This window comes from Plodia interpunctella, chromosome 29, assembly GCF_027563975.2.
Source record: "Plodia interpunctella isolate USDA-ARS_2022_Savannah chromosome 29, ilPloInte3.2, whole genome shotgun sequence".
Taxonomy (NCBI): domain Eukaryota; kingdom Metazoa; phylum Arthropoda; class Insecta; order Lepidoptera; family Pyralidae; genus Plodia; species Plodia interpunctella.
In genome coordinates this window covers 2,051,214-2,067,839 of record NC_071322.1, presented here as the reverse complement: position 1 = coordinate 2,067,839, position 16,626 = coordinate 2,051,214, and the positions used below count along the sequence as shown (strand labels likewise).

General features: G+C 35.5%; 2 protein-coding genes across 4 annotated transcripts; one reads left to right on the top strand and one right to left on the bottom strand.

The window, feature by feature from the left end:
• Positions 1 to 964: 964 nt before the first annotated feature.
• pn (prune) lies at positions 965 to 8,755 on the bottom strand. Of its 3 annotated transcripts, none has more exons than XM_053766508.2 (8): positions 8,562 to 8,753; positions 8,006 to 8,280; positions 7,042 to 7,198; positions 6,074 to 6,212; positions 4,989 to 5,109; positions 2,932 to 3,076; positions 1,994 to 2,146; positions 965 to 1,241 (listed from the first exon to the last, which is right to left on the bottom strand). In XM_053766508.2, exons 1-8 carry the CDS (start codon positions 8,595 to 8,597, stop codon positions 1,074 to 1,076), a joined length of 1,194 nt encoding a protein of 397 aa, XP_053622483.1. In that variant the 5' UTR covers positions 8,598 to 8,753; the 3' UTR covers positions 965 to 1,073. The 3 variants fall into 3 exon arrangements, with proteins under 3 accessions (XP_053622483.1, XP_053622484.1, XP_053622485.1); XM_053766509.2 differs by having other exon boundaries at positions 2,932 to 3,061; positions 8,562 to 8,752; XM_053766510.2 differs by lacking the exon at positions 1,994 to 2,146 and having other exon boundaries at positions 8,562 to 8,755.
• A 248-nt stretch (positions 8,756 to 9,003) lies between these two features.
• Positions 9,004 to 16,562, top strand: LOC128682037 (histone-lysine N-methyltransferase PRDM9-like). Its single transcript, XM_053766507.1, has 7 exons — positions 9,004 to 9,267; positions 9,550 to 9,626; positions 10,354 to 10,447; positions 11,073 to 11,179; positions 12,113 to 12,258; positions 12,338 to 12,456; positions 13,138 to 16,562. Exons 1-7 carry the CDS (start codon positions 9,189 to 9,191, stop codon positions 13,803 to 13,805), a joined length of 1,290 nt encoding a protein of 429 aa, XP_053622482.1. The 5' UTR covers positions 9,004 to 9,188; the 3' UTR covers positions 13,806 to 16,562.
• The last annotated feature ends 64 nt before the right edge of the window (positions 16,563 to 16,626 follow it).

The following is a 16,626-nucleotide window of genomic DNA, read 5'->3' as shown; positions in this document are numbered from 1 at the left end:
AATGCCACACATAAATTTTAAGTTATTAAAATGAAACTGACCTAATTCATATTAAGTCAAACTCTTATAGAATAAGTTCGGTCAAAGGGTGACCTTATAGTGACTAGTTTTTGAAAATCGTTATTTTAAAATATTATTTATCAAAATAATTTGAAAAAAAGACAATTATTATCAAGCCTAATAGTTAATGAAACCATGTCAAACATAAAAAGACAATTAACATACTTCGTTTCAGAAATATACTTTTACTTATGAAAAAATTAATAAACATGAAATCTTATTTTGCGATTTCCCAAAAAGTTGAGATTTTGAATTAAGTCACTTTCGTTCTAAAGCAGCGAAATGTATTGCGAGCTTGTGCGAGAGTGATATGTTATGACGCCACGTTAGTTAATGAGATATTATATACTTTAATGAGAACAAAATTAACACCTAGTAATTTATAAAACTGACCAATTAAATTGACAACGTATCGTTTTAGGTTGTCTACGTTATTTATTTAGTCATGTATGTATGTAACGTGTATTTAATGTTTTACCTAAACAAATAGCCAATTTGTGTTTTTTTTTTTTTTCAAAATGTACAATTGGAAAATATCAAAATATGATATCCTACACGTTTATACACGTCGAAAATGTCGACGTTATTTTCCTAACAATAATAGACACGACATAAACAAGAATTTAGAATAATAAAACAATTGGAAGTGTCACCAAAGTTGCTATATTTTATCGATCGACATATGCCGCTGATAAGTTCTGAACATAGACAAAACATGTCACACATGCTTTTAAAAAAAAAGACAAAGAAAACTAACCTACCTAAATGAGATAGAAGATTTGCGTACTCCTTCTGGGACTATCATCATACAAAACGCCAGAATAGGCGTCAAAAATATAGCCCTGTATCCCGTATCTTCTTGTGTTATTTCTAATATGCGCTTCAACTTTTTTAAAACGAAACTAAACGAAATATAAAACCATTATTATAATTTTCTCTTGTCTGTCCATGTATATGACACTTCTAATCTGCTTTATTATTGCAATCTCTATGGTAACATTGTCTATGGTGAATTAGGTAGCGTCGGTGATAATATATTCATTGAGCGCAGGTATGTATTGTTTTCTAGTTGCTGATAAATTCTTTTGTTTATAGTACAGGCAATTAGCAATCTTGTTAGGCAACTCTTCAGGTACCAGCATGAGGGGGGGGTTCGTCCATTCTTCGAAGAATTTTGATAACTGAAAATTGAAAATGAACTATAAGTATTAACTTGTATACAAAAGTTTAACTGCTGTTAAAAACTTCGATAACTTGAGATCCCTATATAAAATTTCCTTATCCCAACCTAATATTATAAATGCGAAAGTAAGATTATATGTTTGTAACCTCTTCACGCGTTATCTACTGGACCGATTGTTATGAAATTTGGTACACGGGTAGAAATTAACCTAGAATAACACATTGGGTATCTCAAAATTCCTACGAGAGCGAAGCCCCGGGGTTTCTAGTAAAGAATATTAAACTTAATTTAATAGTGGCGTGTGGTTCCGCCCTAAAATAGGACAACTATATTTCCTTCTATGGATGTCGTACGAGGCGACTAAGGGACACATAGCCGAGGCGGCTGATAGACTACAATAGCATTCCTATGAAGGGCTCACGTCAGGCGACTTGTAAAACCACAGACGAATTTCAAATTTTTAAGGTTACATTTTACGCTGCGAGGCGTCGCAGCCCCGAACACGTGGAGATGAAAAAGAAACATACTTTAATTTTTTGAAAATAATTATATGAAAAGAATTTATTTATTTATTTATTAGGAAAACTGGAATCGAGCGGGAATTGAACCCGCGCCCTTGTCTATCAGGCACGGTGCTTTTAACCGTTTTTCCGATTGATTCCAGATTTTTTTTTCATCTCATTATTTTCAAATACAAGTCAAAAAACCTGTGTGACATGTATATAACATAACAAATCCATTCAAACATACTTTTGTTGTAGTGGCCATGTCTTGTGAATATATAGCGAGGTCCCTGTCGAGTCCCCCGCCTAGGGACATACCTAACAAGATTATGGCCCTACATTGCTTTTGTGTCAAAGCTGACGACATAGCTTTCTCTGCGTCCGATTTTTGCAGGAATTCCTGAAAAATTCAAACGTAACTATTTCAAATATGCCGCAGCGGGAGGCTCCGCTGACGCGCGCCTTGCGCACACTAAATATTGCGGCAGACGACCCTGAGTGAATTCACACGTAAGTATATCATTAATTTTAATTTGTTATAGGTTTTAAGGTTTTTTTCTGTAAGCTACACGATCGAATTGTGTTAGCCTGTAAAGATAGATGTAAGTTATGAATCAATAACTATGTGTGCCCCGGGGCTTCGCTGCCGTGGTAATTTCGGGTTAAAAATTACCCTATATGTTATTCCAGGTGATATTCTACCCGTGTACTAAATTTCATAACAATCCGTCCAGTAGATTTTGCGTGAAAAAGTAACAAACATATATAAATACTCACAAAATTTCTCATTTATAATATTAGTAGGAATCTACTTCAGTCGAAGCTGAGGAGTTTTGTGACGCGGTTAAGCAACTTTCGCGATAGTCTGCCACGGGATGGGTGACCAAAAAAATATTTTACATCTGGATGGATTTCAAGTTAACGCAACATTGCAGTCTTTAAATGTCTATTTGTTTATAAATAGCTGTTTTTTTACTTAGAATAATCTTACTAATATTAAATGCGATGATGTGTGTTAATTACTCGTTCACGCAATATCTACTCGACCGATAGTTATGAAATTTGGTACACAGGTAGAATATCACCTGGAATAACACATAAGGTACTTTTTATCCCGATATTCCCACGAGAGCGAAGCGCCAAGGCGCAGCTAGTAAGTTGAATAAATAAAAAAATTGTATTTACCTGCACCAGTATTGGGAAACTTGGCACTAGGAAGGCTCCCACAATTTTGAGGTCTTTCAGTAACAGTTGAGAGGCCGACAGCACGGAGACGTTACTTTTAGCCGTCGTCAATCGATCCAATATTTGTTTCCTGCAACAACGGACACTGTCAGAGTTAATAGTTAAGAGAGAAAAGAGTTAAGCCACAGATACATTAGGGAACATTTGACGGGCAACATATCGTTCTAGGGTGGTTCTCTGAGCGTTTCGACCGCTGCGCACGCGCTGTCATTACACTTTTTCAAATTTCAACAAAGACATGACTGAGTTTTACTATATGACTTTACATTAATTACTCTGTACTGTAGTAATGTGAATTTTATGAACATTTGACGGGCAACGGGCATATCGTTCTTGGGTGGTTCTCTGAGCGTTTCGACCGCTGCGCACGCGCTGTCATTACAATTTTTCAAATTTCAACAAAGACAAGAATGAGTTTTACTATATGACTTTACATTAATTACTCTGTACTGTAGTAATGTGAATTTTATGAATAATCCCGTAGGAATTTTGAGTTGAAATATATAGCCTATAGCAATCTTGGATAATGTACCTTTCTAATGGTGAAAGAATTTTTGAAATCGGTTCGGTAGTTTCGGAGATTACCCGCCTCAAACATACAAACTCACAAACGCTTACCACTTTATAATAAAAGTATAGATTAATTTTGGAAATGATTCCTTCCTCAAAAAAATTTACCTTCCACTCTCTTTCTTTATCATACAATTTGCATGAGTGAGATCGATTATGTGCTATTTCACTCGAGTCAGTGGTAATGCGTGAGATAGTGATACGTTGTATACGAAAGTAAGTTTGTTTGTACCTCTTCACGCTTTATCTACTCAACCAATCTTCTTGAAATTTTTTGGCATACATATAGCTTGAAGTACGGAGAAGGACATAGGATCTTTCATCCCCCACAAATAACTGCTTGAAGTACGGAGAAGGACATAGGATCTTTCATCCCCCACAAATAACTGCTTGAAGTACGGAGAAGGACATAGGATCTTTCATCCCCCACAAATAACTGTTCCCTTGGGAAACACACGCGGGCGAAACCGCGGGCATCGCTTCACATTTTCCACACAAGATAGGCTAACAATCTGTGTGTTGAATTTACTATAATATATTTTGTATAATTTTATCGAGCGACGTTATAAATCCTGTTTAGCATCATATTTGGGATACAAACAACAATTAAAAACTAATATAAACGAAACTATATACTTATTTACAAAGTGCCCTGTCCGTCTATATGTACGCCGTAATAACTGTTGAATTCTATACCAATATTATTTTTGAGAACTGGCCTCGCCTAAAAAAGAATTTAATACCATTTATACCATACAAATAAATGAGAAATTGCCCATTTATTCCAATTAAAAGACAATTTCTTTTTAACATAGCCGCTCGCCCCTGGCTTCGCTCGTGTAAAACCATAATAAAAAGTAGCCAATGTCACTCCTGAAGGTTTCACCTATCTCAATGCCAAATTTCATCAAAATCCGCCCAGTACTTTTTGAGTTTATTCATTCCAAACAAAAATACAATCTTTTCTTTTTATAATATTATTATACATAGATGAAAAAAATAGTAATTTCTTTGTCGTGTCAATGAATATTTTCTATTATATTAACAGTTAGCAAAAGTACATCATCCTTAATATAATAAAAACAAATTAAAAATACATACATAATTAATAATAAATAAAACAAAAGGCTGCGGTGAAGTTTGTTGCGCCGCTTCTTCTTCACTTGCGCTTTGGAAGCCGGCAGTAGACTTAGTTTAAGTAATTTTTTTTGACGTCAATAAGTGATGTATATCATCCTAAATTGAATAAAGAATTTTGAATTTGAAATTCCTCTGCCGTGTCTGTTTATCTGTTCGCGATAAACTCAAAAACTACCGCACGGCTGTTCATGCGGTTTTCACGGACCTTTAGAAAGATTCAGGTCTATAATTTATTATGTTTTCACCCGAGCGAAGCCGGGACGCGTCGCTAGCACGATTATATTTACCTGGCGGTATCGTAGTCATTGGGCTTAATAAGACTTTCCAAGAACTGCACAATTTCCTCATCATGTGGTGTCGCTTTGTTGAATTCTTTGGAGAAGTTGACCGTGTCCAGTATTATTGTACCTAAAAATATTAACAAATTAGATGTTGCCCGGGGCTTCGCTCCCGTGGGAATTTTGAGATGAAATATAGCTTATAGCAATCTTGGATAATGTACCTTTCTAATGGTGAAAGATTTTTTGAAATCGGTTCGGTAGTTTCGGAGATTACCCGTCTCAAACTCACAAACGCTTACGTCTTTATAATAATAGTATAGATATAATACCGGTAACACACTATCGTGGAACAGTTCGCCAAAGTTTGACGGATTCGGTATATACATTGCTGGTTTTTCGTTGCGGTAATAAATTTGTACGATAAAGTTTAAATAAATTAATATGTTTCCAGCTTATAGTTTCTTTTTTAGAATTAGACCAGTTTATATCCTCCCACGGATGTCGTATGAGGCGGCTAAAGGGATACAATGGCATTGCCAAAGAGGGTTTACATCAAGAGGATTGTGAAAACAAAGGCGACGCGTCACGGGCCCGTATGCAACCGAGAACACGCAAGGATTGCAAAGAGAATAGATTAAAAAATAAATAATTTAATAATATAAAAGATAAAATAATAATAATAATAATAAAAATATATATAAAAGATTAAAATATAAATAATTTGAGTACATTGAACGGCCCACGCTAAGCGCTAAGCTGGCCTTAAGTATAGTGGACACAAAAGTCACAGACACAGTAAAAAGCAGAAAAAATCCAGAACCACAGACAAAAAATCTACGACAACAAAATCAATTGGCATGGTGACTACGCCACGTATATGATCTCAATACTTGGGGCACGGCCTCACTGCTCCGTCGCGCTGCGCTCCGTCAACGGATAAACGCAGCACTGTATGCAACAACTATTTATACAATGTGTTTTAATGGTCCTATCTAAAACTTAAATATTAATTAATCTAGAATATAAAGTGTCTGTGAAGGTTTAATTTCTGAATGATTTGATTTTAAGCGTTGACGCAACGCAGTACTTACTGTGCAACATATCACTGCACACGGGGTAGGCATCGAAGAAGTCCACATCTCTGGCAACTAAGGCGGATAGATCCCTTATCCTTTGTGAGACAAGCGTACAACAAGATCCTGCTATTTCTATAGTAGATCTTGTATCGTCCTGAAAATATTATACGTAATAATATACAATACTAGCATCGCCTCGGGGCTTCGCTCCCGTGGGAATTACGGGATAAAAGGCACCCTATGTGTTATTCCAGATTATATTCTACCCGTGTAACAAATTTCATAACAATTCGTACAGTAGAATTTGCGTGAAAGTCGCATTTATAATGTTAGTAGGTCTGACTTAACATCACCGTAGCAAAATACTAGTATGTGCATAATATGGTGTTACATTATGCAAAATCTTTTACTGAAGAAGATCGCTGATTTAAAAAAGTCATCTCTAGATGTCGCCCACAGCAAAGCTGCAGTACCAAGTATATGTATGAGTTCGGGTCATTGACTATATCTATTCCAAATCTCATCAATATCGACACAGCACCATGAAAACGTGACAAATGTTATCCTTTCAGTAAGGGGTAAACTGTTGTAGTATAGTAAATTCTTTACAGAATCTCCCTCACATTTGAATGTCTGCGTGGTTCCTTCCACAACCATTGAGTGTCGGAGCACAGGGTCCATTTTCCTACATTTTCATATCTATTGTGCACGGTCGTCTGCATTCCCAGTTATCAGACCATTGTCACTCGTATCATCCTTGACAACATCAAGCCTTTTCTTGAGTTTGCCCTTTCTGAGAGAACCAGGCAGGAGCAGCATAGCCAGACATTTCTTCCCTATGTAATTTGCTGGTCCATGCGAGCTGTATCTAGTACTCCTGAAGTTTTCCTGCTATCTCAAAGACATGAAAACTGACAAGAACTCGCGAGTTCCTCACACGGTCAAGCCACATTTATTTCTTATTAGACTATCCTTATCCTCACCTTGTAATGCCAGCCACTCTTGTCCATGAGGCGGTGGTCTATGATTTCAGTCACATATGGCGCTAGGAACATATCATCGGCATTCAACGTGTGGTGGTCAACTAAGACTACATTGGTTTTGTTTTGGGTTACCAGCTGTTTCAGGTCATAGTCATTTCTGGGAATAAAGCTGGGTGTTAAAATTTGTATCAATATTACTCTATTTACGGCTATTCACTATGGTTAAAATATCTTTTGCTACCACCATTTGATTGATTGTTTATTACAATAAAACCAAACCAAATTAACAAAACCTTAGTTATGGACAGAGGGAAATTGTGGATGTTTCCTTATAAAAATTAAAAATAATCTTGACAAGAGTGATGACCACTCTATATTTCTGCAGCAGTTTGTGGGTAATTTCACCCACAAACTCAACCATGTTTGCACAAGAGGAGTTCCCTATTGCGCCAACTATTTGGCAGCTGTCACAATGTTTTGAGGGTGATAGCCCACAACGAGGACTGTTCATTTATTGGCAATTTAATTGAAATAAGCCCCCTAAGAGATGGTGTTCAAATCACAGGGGAGTCAGATATCTCTGGCAGACTGTACTAACACAAGTAGATTTAAGTTTAGTAACAAAAACAGATTAAGTGTCCGATAATAAAGATTTTTATTTTATTTATTTATCTTTAATATTCAGTGGATGACAATATGATCAAAAGCTTGCAAGCAGAGGGCACTCCGAAATAGGTGTGAGGTTGGTGGTTGGTGGTTTGGTTGCATCGTTACAGCAAAATATTTTAATTGGATGTCATATGAGGTGACAAATAGAAAAAAACCTTGACAGAGTTTGTGGCCTGTATCTTCTACACAGTAAGGTTTACTTTTCATAGGTACTAACCTTGGGCGATACAGACGGGAATGCAACCGGAAATACGCGAGGTTGAGAAAAAATCCCAAATAAATTTAAAAAAATTACCGAAACACCAAATTAGTTTCATTTATTCCATGTTCATTCAAAAAGTATACCACCTCAGTTTTCAGCGGGAAGTTTTCTCTGTCTACATTTAAAATAGGGACGAATAGGCTGTCTTTCATGTCTTCCCGGCGAGCGAACCTTGTGCAAGTCTTGCATTTTATTTGCTGGTATTGCCAGTTCAGAAATAAAGCATACACAATGGAGCTTATGGCAGAATCTAAATCACAGCTTTCGTTGCCTAATACTATAGTCAGGTCCGCATAGTTTGTGTCGCGCTGGAAAATATTACTTAAATTACATTCCATAGTGTTACAATCTTTGGTCAAATTATAGCAATGAGGCTAAGATATGTTTGTATGTTTGAATCCTGGATATTACAGTTGATTATTATGTATTATATATTTATGTATGATCTAGTATCAATGTAGTTCTATTTAGCATCCCGAAAATCCCACAGAATCGAAACTCCAAGGCACATTAACAATTATTAAGCACGAATACCGATTATGGTCTAAATTCTTTGATTGTCAATTTTAAAACCACACAACACACTTACTAATTTGTTGGACGTGTCGGTTAAATATTGATCCATATTTATAGTTTGCTTTTTCTAAAATATATATGGTTTTATTCTTTTTTGTTCATCTGTAAAAAGATAAAGATTACTTTTTACTATACTGATACGTACACAAAGATTTTTAAAACATGAAAGAAAATGGAAGGAAATCAAAAAGTGGTCAGACGAAATGTCAATGTGACATTTACATGGCATTGACATTAATATATTATGCGGCGCAAATACGAGTATCGATTTAATCGAATAACAAATTAAATTGTCTGGTACTAAGAAAATATTTAATTGTTCACTTCACGTGGCGGAGGACATGGCCCCATGCCTGACATTGAATGGGCCCAATCAAGTTTAGACATAGACAATTTAATCAGCCAAAGACAACAAAAAACACGAAAATGTCCATAGATTTGACTTTCGATGATTGGGTGGCCCATGGGTGGCGGGAAACTAAAAGAAGGAAGCGGGAAATCTGTAGGTACCTACATACTTCAGTGTAATTAATTATTTTATTTGCTAGGTATCTAGGTATTACTTTCGTAGGTAACTATAATTTGTTAACTTTAGTCTGATCATAACAGTTTGTCAGATTCTAAATCCACAGTTCTGGTCATGAGTAGATTCAACTTGCGTCGCAAGCCACGAATCAGCTACTATGAAATCGAAGAGCCTAATCTCGACGAATACGTGTGTAAGTTGTAATTATTATCCAACATTTTTCTTAAGGTTTTACCAATGCATTAACGAGACACACTAAAATATAACACCACACTAAATGCTTTGTTTTTCAATGGTCTATTTATTGATGTATATTTCTTTCAGTCAGTAAAACAAACACAAATTAGGTACCTATTTCATTTACAAACAGGTTATTAGAAGAACTAAATAAGAGATACTTAGAAACCTTATCAAAATTAAATTAAAACTAATATGTATATAAAAGGCAAATTTAACCTGAATATTTTTTGTTCAGATTGCGATGAGTGCACGGACTTCGTGTATGAATACTGCGCCATTCACGGGCCTCTACTCGTAGTGCCCGATGACAAGGTTAGTAGATATAATTTTCATATTATTTAATCCCAGTAATATTTAAAATTAACTCGTTATGTATGATTTGTTATGTACTCAATCACCTAAAATTTAATGGACGGATTTCGATATTGGTACATGGATAGTTATAACTTGGAATCGCACATGACTCTTTTCCTTTTTGTATTCCAAACTCCGCACGCTACAAGACCCGGGGTGCTGGAGTGGCACCGTGCTACCAGTTTTAAAATGAATCAAATTATTTCTGATTTATTTACTGATGAATTCTATGATACTGGCAAGAACAAAAATGATTAATGTGTTGAACATATCTATGTTCAAAACATTAACCATTTTCGTTCTTGCCAGTATATAAATATACAGTGTGTATTGTACATACACACAAGTACAAAGTTATTTAGAACTTGCTGCGCCCCGCGGCTTCGCAGTCGTGGGAATTTCGGGATAAAAAGTACCTACCCTACCTATGTATTCCAGGTTATATTCTACCCGTGTACTAAATTACCAAATTTCTCTTACCGAGAATGTTATTGCTAACACTGATTCGGCACTATTCGAGTCATCTAAAGGCAACTGAGATTACTTTTTCCTTGTCTATTATTTCTATTTATTTTTTACGTTTTTCGTAACTAACTACCTATTATTTCCCAAACCTCCCTGTCACAGACCATTTAACCATAAATGGTATGTGCTCCCTGTCAAAGCCCCGTTCCTCCCCCTGTAGGTCCCGTCGAGGGCGGGCGTCCCACCGTGGGTGCCCCGCGCCGCCCTCACTGTACCGCGGGTGTTTCTTCACATCGCACCTTCTGTCATACCAGGTAATATATAAGAATATCAAAAAAGAAACGACGGATTTGGTAGATTTTTTTTTCTTTTAGTCCTAATAAGTAAGCTCGTAACTATTTTTTTTATTTTTGCTTCTTTGACGATCTCGGTGGCGCAGTGGTAAAATGCTTGCCTCTGAACCGAGAGTTCCCTGGTTCGATCCCCGGTCGGGTCATGTATTTGTTATAAAATATAGTATCGGTGAGTATCCTATGGGATACTAACACTACACAAGTCTCAAACTTACTTTGGGGCTAGCTCATTCTGTGTGATTTGTCCTAATATATTTATATTTATTTATTTGCTGTGCGCAGTGCGACTTTGATATTTACATCTCACGATCGGTTCGCAATGAGACACAGCGAACCAATCACAGTGTGCCATTGTGACGCGACGACAACCACACCGCAATGTGATTGGTTCGCTGAGTCTCACTTCGAATCGAATCGATAGTGAGAAATGAATTGCAAATCCGCACTTCGCCCTGTACAATATATAGCCAACTAAATCTAATATGAACCTGACAAAAAAGATTACAAAATTCTGTGGCGAGAGTTTTCGTACTATTTTACAAGTAGGTAAGCAATTATCTGCAGCAACATATTTCTCAAATCGTAGGAGCTGGTCTAGGAGTGTTCAGTACACTGACTCTTCCACGAGGCGTACGCTTCGGCCCGTACCAGGGTAAACATATGGCCGCAGCAAAATCCATGTACTGCTGGCAGGTAAGCGGGAAAACTTACAAATGTTTCATGTTCCACCATTGATTTCAGCGGAAGGATGAGGACTTTTGTGGTGTGGTGGTCTGTGAAAACTATATAAGCCAGATACCAATCTGGCTTATATAGTGTAGCACAGACTCACGTGGCTCGAGTAGGATTCAATTTTCCCCAGTTGGGTTTAAAGATATTTATTTCTCATAAAGTATTACAAAATTCACTTGGTATGAGAACTACAACTAAGTGTCCTATATGTACACTTTTATACAAGACGCGCATACGGCAAATCCTTAGTTCATAATTACATGCGAGATAAAAAAAAAAAAAAAGTAACAAAGAAATCATAAAGAATCCATAACACACAAATCACAGTCACTTAACATCGCACCACACTACCCTCACTATTTATTATCGACGAGCGGGAGGACGAGCGTGGACGGCAAGGCAATGGAATGCGACAAAGATGTAAACTCCAAGCAAGCCGCTAGAAGCGACATCGTCTTGGAACAAGGTAAGTTTCGTGTAATTTTCTTGTTGTATTTATTATTTAGTTAAGAAAAATCGAAGCCACGTTTCCGGTGAAGGAAACATAATGATGTATTCTATTGTGTGAAATGGATAAGGCAATGGCGAACCACTCCATTAATATTGTCAAGAAAGTCGCTTATATGTTTCATGGTACTTAATGACCATGACCTTCAGCCATGAGGAATATGACCGTAACGAAGGAAGCTAGGACCAATTTATGAATAATCGAACGTAGAAATCGGTACTTTTAAATCCATTCAAAATAAAAATCGGTTCAGTCAATCAGTCAACAGAGTTGGCCTGTTGCCGATTTATCAAATCTTGAAGAGCCGTACCAGTTCATCAGGGTCAATTCCTGAGTCCTGAATTCTTTCATCTCATTAATATATAAAATGCTGTTTCGTTCGCAAGATAAAATCAGCGGATCTGAAACACCGCACGGTGGTGGACGCGGCGGACGGCGAGACATCAAATTGGATGCGTTATGTCAATTGTGCTAGGAACTGGAGCGAGCAGAACCTGGTCGCATACCAGTACCGGGGCCAGATCTACTACAGGTACGAATAACCACTAACAACACTGCGCATAATTAAGTATTTTTAAATGTCAAATTAATGCAGATTAAATTTTTTATAGAACTATAAAAATAATCCCTCGATTCACGGAATTGCTCGTGTTCTACGGGAGCGAGTTCGCTAACGCGCTGGGAATCGAACTCCACTACTACAATTCGCCTCCTCGATATGCACAATATGGTATGTATTTTTCAATTATGAATAGTGTACAATAAAAATTATCACATAACTACTTAATATATAAAACAAAGTCGCTTGCCGCTGTCTGCCTGTCCCTATATATGCTTGTAAAACTACGGAACGGATTTTGATCACATGTACACATGTGACACACATATTGTACACATGTGAAGCCGAGGTGGATCGCTAGTTGTGAATTCTGTCTGCTACTTTTTCATGACTGACGATGCACCGGACTAGCAAACGGATTTTAATAAAATATGGAAATACTAGCTGCGCCCTGAGGCTTCGGTGTCGTGGGAATTTCGACATAAAAAGCACTCTACGGGTTATTTCAGATTATATTCCTATCGTGTACCAAATTTCAAAAAAACGCGTCCAGTAAATTTTTCGTGAAAGAGTAACAACATACATCCTCACTAACATAAGCATTTATATAGTAGAATTACAATAGCATTATCACTTCAAATTCAAAAGTATTTTGAGTAGTATAGGCCCGACGACCAAAATATAAGCTATGATTTATCAAACTGGTCACTGTGGCTTTACATAATTGAAAATTATGACCTAAAAGCTTTTGGTGATTAATTTTTTTATAGTTAATTCATCGATGAATTTAATACGATGATATTTTCAGAATCTACAATTTGCAAAAAATAATTGTATTGTATTGCATTTCAGGTGCAAGCCCAGTGAAAAAACCAAAAGCAAAAACGGAAAAACTGACTCGCTCATACGAACCGCTACCCGTTACAGACGAAAATCGTAATGTGATACAGAAAACAGGAATAGAAAAAGTTTCAAATAATGTTATTGAAGAAAAATCTAAAACCATCAAACAGTTTACTTGCGACGATTGTGGTACGACGTTACATTACAAGTCTTTGTTCATAACGCACATAAAAACTCATAATGAAAAAAGTAAAAACGCTTATTTTGAATGTAAGTCATGTGATTATAAAGGTGCCACTAATAATTCATTACAAAGACATATGCAACTGCATAATAAAGACAGAGTACACGAATGCAATATTTGTCAATGGAGATTTAAGTATAATCAGAATTTGAAAACACATTTAAGATTACATACCGGCGAGAAACCTTACGAGTGCAATATTTGTCAACGCAAATTTAATCAAAATTGGTCTTTGAAAACACATTTAAAATTACATACCGGCGAGAAACCTTACGAATGCAATATTTGTCAACGCAAATTTAATCAAAATTGGCTTTTAAAAAGACATTTAAGATTACATACCGGCGAGAAACCTTACGAGTGCAATATTTGTCAACGCAGATTTAATCAAAATAGTAATTTAAAAAATCATTTAAGAATACATACTCGGTAGAGTTAATAATCAATATTGTAATTGTTTCTAGCTGGATATTTAGTTAGCGTACAGTACATACATTATCATCAAAAATAATTGTGTAGTGTGTGGTTCCTCCCTAAAATTTTACAACTAAATTCTCGCGTGGATGTTGTACGTACGGGGCAAACAAGAGACACAACCATAGGGAACAAATATGTAATAGAGCGCTAGTATTGCTGTTCCGCCTTCGTGCGGAGCGAAAGCTGCTGTTCAATAGATCGTATGTATAGATGTACCTGTCAAATAGTGATGTGCAATCGCGGAACATCGTGTCGTGTAGTTGACAAGGTCAGAAAATAGTAAAAAATATGTATAATCTAGATAAAATAGATATATATTTTTATTAATGTTACAAAAGTTAACAAAAGTTCTACAATAGATATATTAAAAATAAAACAAAGGGCAACATATATTTATTAACATTATGATAATTCATAGACTGTAACAATGCAGCAGCTGAATCTAAACACGAAGAGTTAAAGTTGGTTGGAAAGTCCATTTTCAAAAAGTATGAAATTATATAAAAAATTTATCCATCATAAAAAACTAATATTTTGTAAAAACTTTTATTAAGAAGTCATCACCATAAACGTAATATTTAATGTAGCTGTCGAACAAACATATCTTTCTTCGCGTACATTTTCGCACGTTGTGACGTCACTTGTTCGTGTCATTCAGTATGGAGCTTTTGGACGAGTCCAAAAATGTGTGATTTTATTTTTATCATAACTTTGAAAGCATTGTCATTGTCACACAGTAACACACAGTAAAACTTTCACATATGTTTCTATTACATAAGGGCCTTCGAATAATATCAAAGCAAAAATTTGAAAACTGTAGCCTCTTCGGATATATGTCATTTTCACTAAATGACCTTGTGCGACTAACGGCGCTGCTCTGCTACTTTGAAGTTTTTCATATGCGTGCTTTCATTTTAGGCGCGTATTCTATTGGTACATACACTCATTCCCCATTCGATCCCCGGTCGGGTCATGATGGAAAATGATCTTTTTCTGATTGGCCCGGGTCTTGGATGTTTTTCTACGTATGTATTTGTTATAAAATATTCCGTAACACAAGTCTCGAACTTACTTTGGGGCTGGCTCAATCTGTGTGACATCCGCGGGAGGCTATGGAGTGATGTTCTTTTAGGGCTGGACCACACAAGTACATTTAGGAGCTATTTGATGTAATTATAACTGTCATAAGTCACATTTAAATTACTACCTGATGCGCGCAGCTTCGCCCGCGGTAGCTATTTTTGACCTCGGTTCATTAACTATTAATATTCCAAATTTCATCAAAATCAATCTAGCGGTTTAACTGTGACAGAAAGACGGACTTTTCTATTTATAATATAGTTAGTATGGTTTTTTTTCATCTTAGACTTTTCCTGTCTTTTTTAACAATGCCGTCATATTTTTGTCAAGTCGCCTAAAGGTATCAGACATGACTGTTCTATTTATCTATGTGATCTATATAAGAAGTTGAATACACACTTAGTGTACTAAAATTGTCTACTGGTGAACCTACTATATTATAAATTACTAAGCAATATTTATTACTTATAAATTTATGTACAAAAAGAAACACCAGAACAAAATTGCAATCCAATTTTAAATTACATTTATTGTTAAATTATTTTGTATTAACATTTTGCTATGTTAGCTGTAGTAGTAGAAATATGAAACAAAACATATTTACCGTACAAGTATACAATTTCAATTGTGTGTATGTGATTTTCTTACTAAATTGATATACTTGTTGAAGTTATACAATTATATTTTTAAACTTTTGTTTTTAACTTACATTTTTTAAATTTTTAAAGTTTATTAGCTTAAAACTTAGGCTTAAAGTTGTTAATTTTTATGTTATTTGATGAAATTGTTTATTTTCATAATATTTTTATGATAAACATTAATTAGTTTTTGCATTCTTAAAATTGTCTAATAGGGTATGTATGTAGGTCTAGTTATACTATAGTTTTAATTTTAGTCAGTCGTATTTTCTTTCAATAAAATTGATGTGAATTCGATTTAAACATTTATAGTGGTTTATCGATTTTTTTAAATGTATTTTTAACGAATATTTAATTTGTCAATGGGAAACGCCTTTTTTCTGTTAGTATGTTTAAGGGTGAGTTGCACCGTCAAGTTTAATGTTGATTTTAACCGGCGCACCAATGACGTTTGGACAAAATGGCGTACAGTCGACTGCGTGTCAGTTAAGCTGCATAGATCCTTATGCCGAGGTAAAAAGGTTGAATTTGGAATTAATTTGTTGACTATGGTTTGTGTTTTTCTACGCACAATAAAGTTAACGGTGTAACCCACCTTAAGTATAAAATAAAATGCTTTTTTGTTATTTATGTTTTCTTTTTCGACAAATTAAACTTTTGGTTATTAAAACTAAGCATTTTTTTATTTCAAACTGAAACTACCGAACCGAATTCAAGAATTCTTTCGCCATTAGAATAGTACATTATCCAAGATTGCTATAGGCTATATTTTATCTCAAAATTCCCACGGAGCGAAGCCCCGGGCAACATCTAGTCTTCATATATTTTGCTATACACTATAGGCGAACGCGAATCGAATACATCAAAAATTGAGGACACAATTTTTCATGTTATATTATTTATTAATTAATATTAACTTATTTCCACTATTATTTATTGCTAACTTCAACCGATGATTGATTTTAATTTACCGCATCTTCCTGAGTCTTTTTGACTAGCCATCAACTGCTGTAGATTTTATGTCATGCAACATGCATGACTATATACCGATTGCAGGCT